We start from the raw sequence: 17,632 nt of genomic DNA on the forward strand, positions 1-17,632 counted from the left end.
CCCAGGAGAAACCATCCAGGATAAGGAGAGCCCTATTTCCATCACTTGTACGCAAGAAATAAACGTCGCGTCTCTTAAATGTCACATGCAACTCCACATACCATCTATGTTATCATTATTTTCTACCAGAGATTCTTCTTCTGCTTTTTCTCCTTCCTCCTCTTCCACATGCACACCTTCCAGGGCATTTCCCAACACACCATTCTCCATTCTAGCAGAACAAAAGGAGAAAGCACTAAAGGTATCATGGCCAGTACCTAACAATCTTTGTAAGACACAAACTGTAGTCCTGTATTATAAAAGCAATAGAAGAGTAAGCAAGTACAGAGAATATAGACTATAAGCACTCATGGAAGAAAAGCAATGATCAAAACTTCTAATATAAATTAAAGCTAAAAGAGCACTGAAGGAAATAAGCATACCCTTTATCCAGCCACCTGAAAAAGCACTGATAACTCTTATCAAAAGAATAAGATTAATAATATTCCCTTTACAACAGGGCCATAATATTCCCAAACTTCTCATCTACCCACATTTCTCTAGATGGCCAAAAACATCTGGCAAGATTTTCATGATAAATCATCAGAATGCCCTAAAAAAATTAGAAAACTTCCCAGAACTGAGATTAAACAAATCACAGAGTATGTGCTAATTTGTGTAACCTCGATATATTTCATTCTGGTTAATAAATTCTGGTGGAAAATATACAACAACTTTCCAGCAGTTAAGACCACTCTTGAGTCTTATTTTAAGACATTCTCACATTCCAGTGTTTTCAAATTGTCCTTCATTCATTCAGTCCTTGTTACAGATGATTGTTTTGGCCTAGCTGAGAGTGCTTTTAAACGTTCTCTCTCTAAACTGGACTTCGGCAAATTATTGACCATTCACTAATCAAAAGATCTCTGCTTCTAATGGCCCTGAAACTCAAAACCTAAGTACAACTTTATACTCTTTGCATCAAGTGCCTTTCAAACCTTCCATCAATATTTCATCTTCTTTCTAATCCCGCAGTAAAACCAGTCTCACTTAGCTCATGTGAAACCTCAAAGCTGGTCAACAATCTTAGCAAATAAAGAAATTTAAGTTTTAAATAGACGATTAAAGTGATACAAAATATCCTACTTATAAATTTGGCTTGAAAGACATACCTTGCCAACTCCAGAAGTGATTTCCCATAGAAAAAGAAGGCTTCTCCACACTCATTAGCTGTCTCTCCATACTTCTTACCTCTACAAAGAGAATAAACAGCTAAGATCTGAATTAACATCTAATCTAAAACATTTTTTTCCTAGTTCTTTAGTTATAAAATGACATTTCTTCCATAATATGTCCATATAGGAAACCAATACTCCCTCTCGCCCTCAAGTCAAGGCCCAAGGGACTTTAAAAAACAATGAAGTTATTGTTGCCTGTTCTTCCATCTATATACTATATATTATAATTATATGTTTAGATGTAGAATATACATTATATAATTAGAACACAATATTCTAAAAGACATCAATTTGCTACAGTTATAGTATATTATCTAAGAGCCAAACTACATTAATAGGTATTTCTCCTGATACAAGATAGGGGTCAGTATAGGCCAGAATATTGTTAAAAGTTAGAGGTCCTTTGGCTGAGAACTAAAGGATGAGCAAGGTCCATGGAAAGGCACCATGAGTTAAGAGCATGTTCTCTGGAGCCAGACTGCCTGGGTCCAAATTCTGCCTCTAACTTTTAACCTTAAGTCAAGTTCCTGAATCTCACAGTGCCTTAGTTTTCCCATCTGTAAAACAGAAATGTCAAGAACCACTCAGGTATAACTGAAAAATTGTGCTCTACACTGGAATTTACAACATTGTAAAATGATTATAAATCAATAAAAAAAGTTTAAAAAAAAAAGAACCACTCAGAGCTGTTTAAGAACTAAGTGAGTTAATGTATATAAAATCATTTAAAACAATGCTTAGAAATACAGATAGGACTATATATATATATACACACACATATATATATAAATTTTAGCTACTAGTATCTAGACAGGGAAGGAGGGAAAAAAATTGCAGAAGTGTAATAAATGGGAAGGAGGTATGTTATGTGGAGTAAAGAGACGAGCTTTCATGGAGAAAAGGACTGGCAGAAATCATGCCAAGTCAGACCAACTAACAGCCCAAGAGTCCAGAGAGAGTAAACAGAGAAACTAAGCAGAAAGTATTGTGATAACGGTCATTTTTAAGGGTAGTCTAGTAGATTAGAATAATGCATCTCAAATTTCCCTCCTAAGCACCTAACAGCAGGACACTGAGTACTGATCTCTCCACGATCTGGAAGGAATAAGCTAAGAAGTGGGTTTCTATGTGCTAAATCTTAAAAACTTAGATTTTAACATTTTACACTGTAAGATAACCATGCATTTTTATATAAAAATACCTAAATACTTAGCATACCACTGAATACCAGAGCCTCAGCTCTTCAGGCCCAGGTAATTATGAAAAGGCCAAAGGCCAGTAATCAGAAAAGAGATTATTGCAGACATCCAGGAATAAGATTCTGTTCTAGAGGGAGTAAGGGTTGGGAAAAGAATGGACTAACAATATGACCCTGACTGACTGAACAGAAGGAATTTGAAGAAGCCAAAGGCTTTTAATCAGTGAGGTGAGCCTCAAACCTGAAACCCTGCTTTATTTTAAACATATCTTTTATAAGGAAGACTTCAACTCAGCTATATATAATATAATCAACTAATTACATGGAAGCATGACTGACTTCAACTGCAATTGGTAATAGTATCTTAGAGGAAATTAGCTCAAACTGAATCATAGGCTGAAAGGCTACTGCTTCAAGATTTAATGTGTACTTTCTCTCAGCATACAGAATACATTAAAGTCTTTAGTTAAATCACTTATGAGGCACTAAAGATAAACTGTGCCCCCAAGACACAGATATATATATATGGTCACCTAGTGGTTAACTACCAATGTTCAAGCAGTGCAGCAGATAACAAAAGTGTGAAGAATTTATGAAAAATGCTGTGCTTATAATAGCATTAGTGGTAGGATGACCAACCATCATGGCCTACTTGGGACTAAGGAGTTTCCTGGGACACAGAACTTCGAGTGTTAAAATTGGAAAAGTTCCAGAACCAGGACAAGTTGGTCACCCTAATTAGTGGTGACCAGAAAATTACCTTAACCCAGAAAAATAAAAGGCTGAAATTGGTCAGTGATATGTAGGTTTCATAGTTATAGGAATAAACTCATACATGAAAAACTGTTAATCTTTTAAATCCCTCCCTCTTCATTCTTTTTTCCCATAAAACAACTTTTTAATGACTCAAGTTTATTAGGAACATATCACATCATAGCAAAACTCAGTACTTACAAAAGACTAGCTGCTTCCTGGAAGGCATTGACAGCTGCTGGAATATCCCCCATCACCAGATGTTTCTGTCCTAAACCCAATAGTTTCTTAGCTTCACTATCCACATCCAGACTGCAAGAAAAAGATGAAACTTTTTTTGAATACCTGCTACATTTAAATCATAATAGTTTCTTTAATGCCTTTAAACTGCAGTATATTCCAAGAATAACCCTCTAAAAAGATTATGTGAATGTATGTTTAGGACCAATCCTGAGCAGTACTTCTCCCACCCAAAAATGAGACTGACTCAAATTATTAGGTATTATTTGTAGAAGACATAGCTTAAATAACCAAGATAACAAGGAAATTTAAGACCACAAAATGAAAAACAAAAACCCCTAAAAAACTTACTCTAAACAACAACAAAAAAGTCAGATACTCTGCAGAAGGATTACACAGAATTTAGAACAGTAATTTTCAGCCTCAGTGAGCTTAAGAATTATCAGGAAGCTTTTCCAAAACACTCATACACTCAAAGTTGACAGATAAACGCTAGGGATGCAATGTAGGCATTTACCTTTCGGATAAGCTTTCTAGTTCATTGTTATGCTTACCTCTGGTTAAGAACTATGGTCACATCAAGATGGGGAAGTTACATGGAAATACATGTGGGCTCAATATAAATCTTTTAAACTAGAAAAACAACAAAATTGAAAATGGCAACCCTATAAAAGAGATCTAAATCAGTAGAAGTATTCAAAGAATAGGTTAGCACTTGCCAGGCATGTTGTATGTTGTGCACTAAGTGCAGAATTTAAGAAGCAGGATTAAATAATTTTCTATTTTAATATTTTAATCAAATGCAAAAAATCTGAAGATCTCATCAGGACTCCATACTTTAAATTAGACAAGTACTTTAATATTCAGTTTTGTTATCTATTAAAAATGAAACAAACTGCCCTCAAGTTATATAACTTTTAGTTTATGTTTCAGATATAAATCTAATTGCACCATGTACATAATCTTACCTCTCCACTTTATCTGCAGAGGTAGAAGGAGCAGGAGCATCTTCTTCAATTCTGTAATCAAAATTAAGGAGAAAAAAGTAAAAATGGAGGCTATTTTAAGAAAATTAAACAAATTAAGAAAAATGTAAGACAGGGCAGGGTATAGTGGTAGAGTGCATACTTAGCATGCACAAGGTCCTGGGTTCAATCCCCAGTACCTCCATTGAAAACAAATAAATAAATAAACCTAACTACCTCCACCCCACAAAGGAGCTACCATTTATTTATTAAATGCCCACTGTGATATTAAGATCTATGTAATATTTACTTACATTATGAAATTTAAGCCTTACTCATTCAAATAACTGTTAAATGTTTATTTGCTAATTATGAAATATATACTACAATGAACAAGACAATCACATCCTAGCACTGAGTTTATGATCAGATGGAAGAGAATGCATTATTTCTGTTATAATACAATATATGCAATCCTAAAAAATCTCATTCTGCAAACTGCCCACTAAAAATAGTTTGTTTTTTTTAAAAAGGAAGAAGCAAAGATTCCCAGATTATTTCTTTGAAAAATCCTAATAAATACCCTTAAAATATTTCATAGCGGCATTTACTGTAAAAGTCTAGAAACAGTGACCAACTCAGCAGCAATGAGTACCCCCTAGCACCTAGACTGTGCTCCTGAAAATCCATTTCCCACCAAAAGGAACCAAGACAAAGAACTGATTCTAAACCAAGGCAGGGGAAGTACAAAGGTGAATCTGGGATCATTTCATACCAGAAAAGGACAAAACTTATTACTTAGGGTCATATCTACTCATAGTCATGCCAAAAGGAATTAAAAAGCAAATATGGAGAATCCAAGGAAAAGCACAGGAAGAGTTCTTTGTAATATTTTTGCAATTTCTCTATAAATTCGATGTTCCATAGTAACTTACAAAAATATTACAAAAGCACACTTAGGAGCCAACCTCAGTAAAATCCCACTGGCCAAAAGAAGGGACAATATGAGCATCAGCATAGATAATAACTACAATTGACTGGGAAAACTCCAATTATGTTTAAATCCATCCATGAGTTCTCAATGACACAAACAAAAAACTCATTAGTCAACTTTGGAGAATAACAGGAGACTACTGCATTATTTTGTAAATTGATAAATAAAGGGAAAGAAGAATCTACTATTTCTTTATAATACAATTAAACCTTAGGTAGGTTTAAAGACAGGGCTGACCTAAGTTATTACTAAGGAACCCTACAGATTGACACCATTCACTTGGTATTAATTTAAATCCTTGCCATTTTTACCTGCTCCATCATTTTACCTATATCCCAAAGGCAATATTTAGCTAAGTAAGGGCATATATCATTTATAAATGTGCCCCCAAAGCATACTAAAGCTGAAATCAGAACTGAGAATGCTGTTAGCTGTGATAAATTGGAGAAAAGAAAATAACAGTGGGAAAAGAGGAAACTTTATCACTGAGTACCAACACTTCAGAAGCAGTAAATCAGAATTAGAATACATACAGCAAAAAAGCTAGAGATGAGAACAAAAGAATCTATAGGAAATAAAAAGGCTTTCCTACACAGACATTACTGAAAACTCCCCAAAAGATTAAAACATACGAATAGAACTGAATTGATTAATTCTTCACATCTGAACTTTCTTAGTCATACCAAATTTATGAAAATAGGTGTGATATATGCAATATGGATGAAACAAATGAACAAAAAATAGTTTACTCAATCCAATAAATATATTAATTCAAAAAAATTAAAGTCAATAGACATTTTAGTACCTACCATTTGCTAAGAATTGGAGACAGTCTCCAACAAAAGTTAAGGCAGAAGGGACAACTTGTTTAGAAGCACAGAGAAAGGCAGAGAAGATTAAATGACAGGTGAGGACTAATGATATTGGAGTCTAAGACCTAGAATGCTTTAGAGATAAAAAGTTGCCAGTTACTTTCAACAGGATCCAAAATCTTTGCTCCTAATTCTTTTGTGAATATTGTATTAGTCTACAAGCTTGATGAAAAGCCCTGAGGAATTGGGGGGAGAGGTGCAAGAGGAATGGGGTTTGAAAATAAGCAGAGACTTCATAGAGCTATAGGGATGAAGGACAATTTCCAGGAATCTGCATTTCTAATAACTTTCTAGGTGATGCTGCTCCTGCTGGTTTGGGGACCACACTGTAAGAAACAACTGAATTAGAACAAAAATTATAAACTGAATTTTGTGTCGTATCTGAGCCACAGGCATGTTTACCCAGTTATTTTTTAATGTTAATTATAATAACTACATCTAAAACTATGAAGATATCACATAAAAACAGGATTTCTGCTTCTCTTGAAAAGTCATTATGTAAACTATGAAACCAGAAAAGTACTAGAGAAAACCAGGGGAGAATTACTTTGTAACTTATCTGGAAAGGGTTTTTAAAATCAGAATCATGTAAATGTTCATTGACAGATGAGGATAAAGAAGATGTGACATACACACATGTATGCACACAAAATGGGATTAGTCATAAAAAAGGAATAAAATAATGCCACCTCCAGCAACATGGATGGACCTAGAGATTATCATGTAAGTCAGACAGAGTAAGACAAATATCATATGATATCTCTTCTATGTGGAATCTTTAAAAAAGACATAAATGAACTTATTTACAAACCAGAAATAGACCCACAGACATAGAAAACAAACTATGGTTACCAAAGGGGAAAGGGGTGGGGTGGAGGGATAAATTTGGAGTTTGGGATTAACATATACACACTAATATACATAAAATAGATAAACAAGGACCTACTGTATAGCACAGGGAACTATATTAAATATCTTGTAATAACCTATAATGGAAAAGAATCTGAAAAACTATATACGTATAACTGAATCACTTTACTGTACACTTGAAATTAATAGAACATTGTAAATCAACTATACTTCAATTTAAAAAACTCAGAAATCATGAAAGATTGATAAATTCTACTCCATGAAATTCATTTCACAAAAGGTTAACTTAGCAAATATATACAGAATCTTAAAATCAACAGGAAAAAAGGTCTAATAGTAAAAGATTAAAGGATATAAACACATTTACAGAAAATGAAACACAAACAAATCAACCATTTGAATACCTGCTCATGCTCATTCCTAAGAGAAACATAGATTTACAATGAGAAAGTATTTTTTACCCATCAAACGGGCAAAGACAAGGATGTAAGAGAAACAGGTGCTCCCATATATTGCTAATAGAAGTTTAAATTCACAAAACCTCTAAGATCTATTTTGGCAGTAATCTATCACTCTTTGATCCATAAATTCCACTTGTAAAAATTTATCCTATAGATATACTAGTCCATGGTTTACAAGGTTATCACTGAAGCACTGTTTGTAATAAATACTGGGAAGAATTCAAACATCCATCAATAGGGAACCTGTTATGAGATAGCCACAGTACAGAATACAATGCAGCCATTAAAAAAAACTAAGGAAACTATGCCCTAGTAAGGAAAGGCAACTGTTCTGATGAGGAATGACCTCTAAGATATATTGCTAAGTGTTCAAAAATGTATCAAGGGTGCTACATTTATACAACAACGTAGAATTAGTAACTACGTACAATTTGCTTATATACACATAAGGTATTGTTGAGGGATACTTAATATATTACTAACACTGGTGGACTCAGAAAAACTGTGTGACTAGGGAACAAGGACTGAAGGGACATTTCACTATACTTACCCTTCTGGATTTTGAATCAGGATGTTATTTGCTAATCAAAAAAAAAAAAAAACAATTACAGTATTTTTTAAATGTCAGAAATTCTGCCAATATGGCCTACATTCTCCTGTAATCAGCTGAAGTTGAACAGTGACTGCCCACTTTAAGGGAGAATTCACTACAATCCCCACCACCACTTCACTTTTTCCTATATGGCCCTCTAGGCTTTACATTTCTAAGCCCAGCTACAGAACACCAAACTACTAAATATTGGTGACTGTTTAGAAATTAAAAAGAGAGGAGGAGCCTAGAATTTTTATTTCTGGGGTTGGAAAACTGAGTACTATCCAACTAAAGTAAGATACAAGAACAGAATTCATTAGTGAAAACTGGGGGTTACATAGTAAGCATTGGTTTTGAGATGCTTATGGAACACCTAAACAGGTAACATTCAATAGGCAAATCAGAGCAAATGTTAGACTGCCAGAGATAGCAGTGCCTATTACATTCTCACTTTATCTTCTCACCAAAAAAAAAAAAAAAAATCTTGTGGCAGGTGGCAGTATTCCTATTTTCCAAAGAAGCAACTTACCCAATTATACAGATGACTGAGTAACATACATGACCCCATAACTCATACTATATTCCAATTGCCTGTTGACTTTCTGTATTCCCCAACAAGATTAAGATCTAAGGAAAGAAACCATGTCTGTCTTATCCTAGCTGTATCTTAGCACCAAAGCACAAAGCCTGGCACCTAATATTTGTCAAAATAAGTGACCAATTCTGAATCACTATGGTAGGATTAAGGACAAGTAACTTTGCCACATAGCATGTGAAGTGCCTTAGTTTCCTCAACTGTTATTAACAATATCTATCTCATACAGCATTTTTGGGGAAAATTAAATGAGAAAGTTCACAAAGTGCTTAGTTCAGTTCTTGGCACAAAGAATGAACAGATTCTAGCAAGCATTAAAAACGAAAAAACAGAGATAGAAGAAACAGAAGTAACATCAAAGGAAAACAAAATTAAGGAGGGAGTATCTAGAATGGGATGCAGCAAAAAGGTTAAGAATTAGAAAGCTAAGTATGGTAAGGACTAATCTAGCATTTAAACAATCAGTGAATACCTTTAGCAATGTTATTTAAATGACATGAAGGGAAAGAAACCAGATTGAGGCAGGTTGAACAAATGTGTATATTCTCAGAACACACCTGTCCAATTAGATTGTGAACAGGAACTGAGAGCTTATTTGTATCTCTAAGTCCTAACATTAAGATACATATTAAATACATTTGTTAAATTCATAAGGAAACAAGGGAAAAAACAGAATAGGAATGCAGACTCGGGAAGAAGCAAAGAACACAGATATCTAACAGAGAAAATGTTTTTAAACATTAGGATGCTTGAATGCAGAGGAGACAATGCTATTTGAGGGGAAGGAGCGGAAACACCAAGAGACCAAATAAGTAGTTGCTGGAAGACAACTAGATGGTAGGGAGGACGTGGATGCAAATCTCCAATTTTATCTTAAAATGGGGTTTTTTTTTGTTTTTGTTTTTTAACAAAAACCCTCAGTCTGCAAAGAAAGTATTCTATTCAGGCTCTTCTTCTGGAAAACTTTTAAGTTCCACAAGGTCTCAACTTCTTGTTGAGCCATCTATTCTCTGTCGGCTACAGCAGTTCAATGAACATTTGAACAAAACAGTATTGACCAGTCTCTAAATTCTTGGCCTCAAATATAAAACAAGGACAACACTGGCAATCCAGCTACATTCCTTAGAATATGTCTTCCAAGTCCCCCCAAAAACTACTTCTCTCCTCAAATCTCCCACACCATATTCCACTCCCGCCTTACTTCTAAAGCAGATCTTGCCTCATTACTTCACTGAGCAAACAGAAACAATCAGGAAGTCTCTTTTCCTCAACCACTGAAACTACCAACCTGCTTGCATCTGTACCCACATTCTCTGCTATCCCTATTTCCATGAATGAAGTTTCCCTGCTAGAAACTTCATATAGCTGGCCCTTTGTTATTCATATCTCATTGAAGCCATCCTGACCACCCAATCTAAAATAACCACCCAGTTACCTCATATTACCTTAAAATAGGGTTAAGTTCAGTTATCTGCATAGCACTTTATCACTGATATTCTCTAATCTTTATTTATGGTCTCTATTCCAGTAGTGGAAGCTCCATTTGAGAGCAGAGATCTCTACTAGTCTCCTTAACCAGAGCTTCTAGTAAATAAAGCAAATGCTCAATAAATATAGGGTAAATAGGCTGCCATCCTCTCTTGTATAAGCCCACCATCTGCACTCTTGGAGGTGTACTTTTGCTTTGCCAATAAAATCTTTAAAATCTTAAGTACACAACACTTTTGTTTCCCATCTGAATTCTTCTCTTTCCAAAGAGACAAGAACTGAGGACTTTCCCTTTTGGGGTAACACCTTCTTGGTGTCAAGACTCGGATCATAGCAACCTCAGATTGCAGATTGCCCACTTTCTTGCTTCCAGGTCCCAAACCAACCAGAGGGCTCAAACTGACTGCTTGGACTGCGGAGATCCCAGGTCTGGACGGGAAGCCAATAGTTCATCCCTGCTGGGACTCCCTGGGCTGCATCTTGGCCAACTGGGACTGTTTTGATCTACAAACTCTATAAAGAAAATAACATATTCCTCTGTAATGTTGCTTGGCCACAGTACCAACTTCTCTGCAAGGAAGTGTGGCCGGTAAAAAGGAGCATAAATTCAACCACCTTGTTCCAGCTTCATCTCTTCTGCAAAAGACAAGGCAAATGGTTTGAAATACCATGAAAAAATATAAAATGTGCTTTTAACTAGAAGGAAAGAAAACTGTTTCACAAACTTTTCCTAAAAGAATTTTAGCTAACTTGTAGAATCTCCTTCACTACCACCACCATTTTACAAATGGGAAAACTGAGGTCCACTGCAGCAGCAGAAATAGAATCCAGTTTTCCTGACTCTAAGTCATCATAGAAATTTAGCATCATCTGTCATCCTCCCTATTAAGTTTCAAGGTATATTTACAAATAAATACAAGTATAATGGGGAGGGTATAGTGCATGCCTAGCATGCACGAAATCCTGGGTTCAATCCCAGTACCTCCATTAAAAATAAACAAACAAGCCTAATTACCTCCCCTCCACAAAAAAAAATTTAAGAAAATGTTTTTTAAACACAAGTTTAACATCCACCTACAACACAACGGATGAGGTGATTTGTATTCATACAATGGACTACTATACAGCAGAAAGAAATTACTAGAACAATATGTGATGTGGATGATTCTCATAATGTTGAGTGTAAAAGGCCAGATGTAACTATATACTGTACATATAAAGTTCAAAAACAGACTAATCTGTAATTTTGGAAGTCAGATAGGGAAAGTGTGACTAAGGTGGGGGGCTTCTGTGTAGTGTTGTGTTTCTAATTTCCCTTTGTGAAATTTCATTCAACTGTACCTTTAGCATTTGTGCATTTTGTAGTATGCTATATTTCAATAAAATGTACTGGAAAAGTAGCAGGTAAAAAAATTTTTTTAAAGTTCAATGATTTGCTTTGCACTTTTACACTTTAACCCATCTTTTTAAAAAAAAAAACTAAAATTAAAGAGCAGGCTTTACAATCAATAAGATACTTGAGTCAGGACCTGGCTTCCTTCCGCCAACTAAAATTTACACTGCAGATTTAAATGAGAAAAACAAAAACAAGGAATCTTCGCTGTTCTTGAGATGTTTATCTGCAAATTTTATTATTTTCTGCAAATTCCAATGTATACTCAACCTTGTTACTAACTTGAGACTAAGGGTTAGCAAGTAGAGAATTATAAATCTTTTGCCTGAGTGACCCAAACATTAATCTACTTTTCTTTCCCCTAGAAGGAAAAATGTTTCTCTTTCTTTGAAAATCCATTTTATTTTGTTCATCCTATAGTTATTATCTTCTTTTGGTGTGATAAAACACGTAACATAAAATTTACCATCTTAATCATATTTAAGTATACAATTCTGCAGTGTTAAGTATGTTCACATTGGTGTAAAACAGATCTCCAGAACTCTTTCATTTTGCAAATCTAAAACTCTATACCCAAAGAACAGTAATTCCCCTCTTCTCCCTCCCACCCAGCTGTTAGTAACCATCATTTTACTTTCTATTTCTATGATTTTGACTACTTTAGATACCTCACATAACTGGAATCATACAGTATGCCTTTTTGTCTCCAGTTTATTTCACTTAGCATAATATCCTCAAGGTTCATCCATGTTGTACCATGTCAGAATTTCCTTCCTTCTTGTCAGAATAGCCATCATTAAAAAGTCTACAAATTAATAAATGCTGGAGAGTGTGGAGAAAAAGGAACCCTCCTACACCGTTGGTGGGACTATAAATTGGTGCAGCCACTATGGAGGACAGTATGGAGGTTCCTTAAAGAACTAAAAATAGACTTACCATATGATCCAGCAATCCCACTCCTGGGTATATATCTGGAGAAAACTAATTCAAAAAGACAAATGCACCCCAGTGTTCACAGTAGCACTATTTACAATAGCCACGACATGGAAACAACTTAAATGTCCATTGGTAAGTGAATGGATAGAGAAGACATTACACTTACACACACACACACACACACACACACACACACATATGTATATAATAAAGAAGTGGTGGTATATAGACACAGTGGATTACTCAGCCATAAAAAAGAATGAAAACTGCCATTTGCAGCAACATGAATGGACCCAGAGATTATCATTAAGTGAAATCAGAGAAAGACAAATTGTGTATCATTTTTATGTGGAATCTTAAAAAAAAAAAAAAAAACACCCACATTTTATTTACAAATCAAAAACAGATTCACAGACATAGAAAACAAACTATGGTTACCAAAGGGGAAAGTGGGGAGGGATAAACTAGGAGTTTGGAATTAACACATACACATTACTATATATAAAATAAACAAGGATATTCTGTATAGCACAGGGAACTATACTCAATTTCTTGTAATAAGCTATAATGGAAAAGAATCTGAAAATATATGTATATATATGTGTATGTGTGTGTATATATACATGTACGTATGAATAACTGAATCTCTTTGCTGTACACCTGAAACTAACATTGCAAGTCAAACTACACTTCAATAAATAAGATTTTTTAAAAGGATTTCCTTCCTTAATGCTGAATAATCTTCAACTGTGTGTGCTTTTGTATATTTTGCTTATCCATTCATTCATCAATGGGGTATTTCAGCTGCTTCTACCTCTTGTCTATTGTGACTAGTACTGCTATGAACGTGGTGTACCAAAAAAAAAATCTCTTCAAGACCCTGTTTTCTTGCTGGGTCATATGATAGTTCTATTTGTAATTTTTTTGAGTAATCTCCATACTGTTTTCCATAGCAATTGCACCATTTTACAATCTCGCCAACAGTGAAAAAGAGTCCCAATTTCTCCACATCCTTGCTAACACTTGTAATATTATGGCTTTTTGAAAGTAGCCATCCTAATGGGTGTTGAGATAATATTGTGGTTTTGATTTGCATTTCTTTGATTAGTGATGTTGAACATACTTTTATATGGTTGGCCATTCGTATATAATCTTTGGAGAAATGTCTATTCAAGTCTTTGCTCATTTTTAAACCAAATGATTTGACTTTTTTGAGTTGTCATTCATGCTTCTAGCTCTTAACCCCTTACCAGATATATGATTTGTAAATATCTTTTCCCATTTCATGTTGCCTTTTCCCTGTTGACTGTACCCTTTGATGCACAAAAGTTGTAAGTTTGATGTAATCTTACTTTTCTATTTCTACTTTTGCTGCCTGTGCTTTTGGTATCACATCCAAAAAACTACTGCTAAGGCGAATATCATGGAGCTTTTTACTTGTGCTTTCTTGTAGGAGTTTTATAGTTTCAGGTCTCACATTCAGGTCTTTAATCCATTTCCAGCTCATTTTTGTATATGGTGTAAGATGAAGGTCCAACTCTTCATTCTTTTGCATGTGTATATCCAGTGTATTTCCCAACACCATTTGTTGAAAAGACTTTCCTTACCTCAAGATAATTTGATCATATGCAAGGGTTTATTTTTGGGCTTTCTATTATATGCCACTATTCTATTTGCCTATCTTTATGCCAGTACCACACTGTTGTGATTACTATAGCTCTGTAATACTTTGAAATTAGGAAGTGAGTCCTCCACTTTGTTCTTATTCAAAATTTCTTTTGGCTATTTGGGGTCCCTAGAAATTTCTTATAAATTTTAGGATGAATTTTTCTATTTCTGTGAAAAATGTCATTGAGTTTTTTTTAAACTGAAGTATAGTTGACTTACAATGTTGTTAGTTTCTGGTGTACAGCATAATTCAGTTATACATATATATCCTTTTTCATATTTTTTATTATAGGTTATTACAAGATATTGGGTATAGTCCTGTATGCTATACAGAACGATCTTATTGTTTATTTTATATAAATTAGTCTGTATCTGGCTATTGAGATTTTGATAGAAATTGTGTTGAATTCATACATCTTAGTAATATTAAGCATTTCAATCCATGAACATGAGATATCTTTCCATTGATTTGTGTCTTTAATCTCTTAGCAATGTTTTGTAGTTTTTAGTGTATAAACTTCCACCTCCTTGGTCAGGCTTATTAAGTACTTTATTCTTATGATACTACTATAAATGGAATTGTTTCCTTTTCAGATTGTTCATTATTAGCGTATAGAAACACAACTGATTTCTGTGTTGATTTAGTATCCTGCAATTGTGCCAAATATGTTTATTAATTCTAATAGTTTCTTTTGTGTAATCTTTAGGGTGAACCTCAGTTTTTAAAGTGGTAAGTGAAGACTAGTTTTGGACATGCATATTAAGGTTATCAAAGTTAATGGGTGTGACAATGAGTAAACTGTCTTGAGAGTACAAGATCATACTCATCTTATTCAGGAATAATTTTGATATACTTAATCCTTTTATTTTTCTGCCCTATCTTTCCCCCTCACCTCAAAAGCACCTTGAGATTATCAAATATCAGACTTTTATATCTAAAACAATCTTCTAAGAACAATGTTTTACCAATAGAGATTCTTTTCTCATTTACACATTTGAGCTAATGTATTCGCCTAACTCCTCCACCCCACCAAAAATCAGGTCCACAAGTATGCTGGCTAAATCTTTCACGCAAATACATTCTAGTTAGTGACATTAGTTCATCATAAATCCATGAAGCTAACTCACAAGAAACTATCAATTTTACTTTAAACAGCAAACTACTAAGAACCAAAATAAGCCTCAAACCAACACAACCGAACCATCCACTTATGGAAATAAAAATAACAAACCCCAGAACTTTAAGGATTATTGAGCTAAACTACTTTATTTTTATTTTCTCTCTCTTCTAAAGCAACAAATAAGTATTCAGGAATTATTGTAAGACAGCTAAACTAATATTCAATGCATCACGTAAGACTTCTAAGCTTTCTCATTCCTCCTTACCACTACAGTATAAATTGCTATATTCTTTATCTTTTGTAACATAAACAAAAATGTTAAGAACTAGTTAGAACGCTAATGAGGACAAGGGCTGACTTAGCATTTAGACAATCACTGACAACCTTCAGCAACGTTGTTAAAATGGTATGAGGAAAGAAAAGCCAAAATGAAGCTTTTTACAGACGACAAAACTGTGGCCTATCATTCACTATTTAAGCAACGAAAGTGGTATCAAAATCAACTCTGAACTGAGGTTTATTTCTCTTTTTTCTCTCTACTGGTTTGGAAGTTATTCCTTTTATTCCTTCAATTATACTTAAATTATAATGTGCCTTCTTATGAGAGTTTAAAAGCAAGTCATTTTCTTTACCCTCCCCCTTAAACATCTTAGACGGTTTACCTCTCAATACCCCCAGCAACTTAACTGAATGCTGCCTTTATTGTTCTCTCCAACCAGCTAGTTAGGTTTTCATGCAATTTTCTCTCAACTAAACTTTCTTTTGGGGTCGGGGGAGTGGTAAGTAATGAGAATACAAACTTTAAATACTGATGTTCAGCTCAGACTCTGCCACTTAATACTACGGAAACTATTTCTTGTTTCTTCGAATGAACTGTTTCCCTTCACTGTTCAAAAAGTACCTTATGTCTGAGAGGCACTGCGCCGCTTTCAAAGCAGTCATGTCTTCTACCATTCCCTCCAAGTGGAAGGTAGAATCCAAGAGGGATTCTACCAATCCCTCTATTACACTTCAGCGCATAATACTTCCAATTTTCTTAGCAACCAAACACTGCTGTAAGTGAGGAGACCGCAACGCAGCGCTAGATGCTCCGCATCCCGATAAAGGCCCCCAGAAGTAGCCAAGTCTCTGGGCAACACTCCCAAAGTCTAAAAAGAATCACGATGCTCTTCACCACAGGAAAAAGAAATGGGGCTCGCTAAGGGTAGAAGGGTACCAGGTGAGCGAGGAGACAGCGCGGAACAAGACTCATCGTTCCCCGCCGCGGAAGTCCGAGCGGCTCTGCGAGCCGCGCTGTTCCAAACAATGGAGTTTTCCCGCCTCCTCAGGGCCCCGCCCCCTGCTCAAGGGCCGGCTGAGAAACGAACGCACGAGCGCACAACCCCGCCCCCGAAAGGCCCCGCCCACTCCGACCCACCGGTCCAGCCTCCTTCCTCGTGCAGGGTTGTATTTTTTTTTTTGGCGCCAAATCTCTGCTGGTTTATTTTCCCGAGTTGTTTGGGGATTCTACCAGAGGAGTAGGCCAGGAGTGCGGGAACCGCAGGGCGTAAAGGCAAACCCGCGCGCCCAGGCCCCGCCTCCCCGCCGATAGCCCCGGGCCGGGGAGGAAGGAGAGGGGCAGGCGATGGAGACAGCCGCCGCTGCCCCCGGCAAGATGGCGACCGCGAAAAGCAGGGCAGGGGGCGCCAGCCGACCGGCGTTACTGCTAATGAGAGAGGCTCTCTGCAAGAAGTGGGCTTCTCCAGTGTCCAGGCCTCCCCGAACAGCGACGGTTGTTCATTGGGAGGCCCGTCTTCCCACCCTCCGGTCTGTCCCTCCAGGGTAGCCTCCGTCCACCACCCCCTCCCTGCGGACTGGCCAGTGCCTCAAGCTCTCCACGGTCCAGCTTACTTTTCGGCGGAAACCAGCTCCGCGGCGATGGCGGCAGTGGCTGTGGACTCTGCGGCCATCGTTCCCCTGAGGTGGTGGACCAGCGGACGGAATAGAGCCTGTGAAAAAAACAGGGAATTTGGGACGCCAGAGACTTACTCAGGGACAAAAAATGGCAGATTGGAGACCCCGCGCGGCTGGGCCCTCTTATATAGCAGGGCCTTTCGCCCCGCCTATCCACTTCCGGATCCTCCCCCTGGAGTTTAAAGGGCCAGGACTCAGCCCCAGTCCAGCCCAAGGACAATCCCCGCCCTAACCGTCTTGATTCTGTGGGGTACCTTACCTTCCTGGCCTGCCTCCTCGAAAAAAGCAACTTCCTATTTCTCTAGCAAGTCGAGTC

The 17,632-nt window shown here is 36.4% G+C and overlaps 1 protein-coding gene across 5 annotated transcripts in view; it reads right to left on the bottom strand.

Annotated features, from left to right (window-relative positions):
* NASP (nuclear autoantigenic sperm protein) overlaps positions 1–17,422 on the bottom strand; it is a 26,490-nt gene extending 9,068 nt beyond the window's left edge. For 2 of the 5 annotated variants that reach the window (XM_031465028.2, XM_031465027.2), the window contains exons 1-5: positions 17,254–17,422; positions 4,377–4,427; positions 3,370–3,480; positions 1,152–1,232; positions 102–211 (exon numbers count right to left, since the gene is read on the bottom strand). In XM_031465028.2, the coding sequence (XP_031320888.1) occupies positions 102–211; positions 1,152–1,232; positions 3,370–3,480; positions 4,377–4,427; positions 17,254–17,312 (412 nt within the window). In that variant the 5' untranslated portion in view covers positions 17,313–17,422. The remainder of the gene's footprint in view (positions 1–101; positions 212–1,151; positions 1,233–3,369; positions 3,481–4,376; positions 4,428–17,253) is intronic. The other 3 variants (XM_010982249.3, XM_010982248.3, XM_010982250.3) reach the window with 2 other exon arrangements.
* Between the last annotated feature and the right edge of the window lie 210 nt (positions 17,423–17,632).

The sequence above is a fragment of the Camelus dromedarius genome, chromosome 14 (assembly GCF_036321535.1).
Source record: "Camelus dromedarius isolate mCamDro1 chromosome 14, mCamDro1.pat, whole genome shotgun sequence".
NCBI classification, from domain to species: domain Eukaryota; kingdom Metazoa; phylum Chordata; class Mammalia; order Artiodactyla; family Camelidae; genus Camelus; species Camelus dromedarius.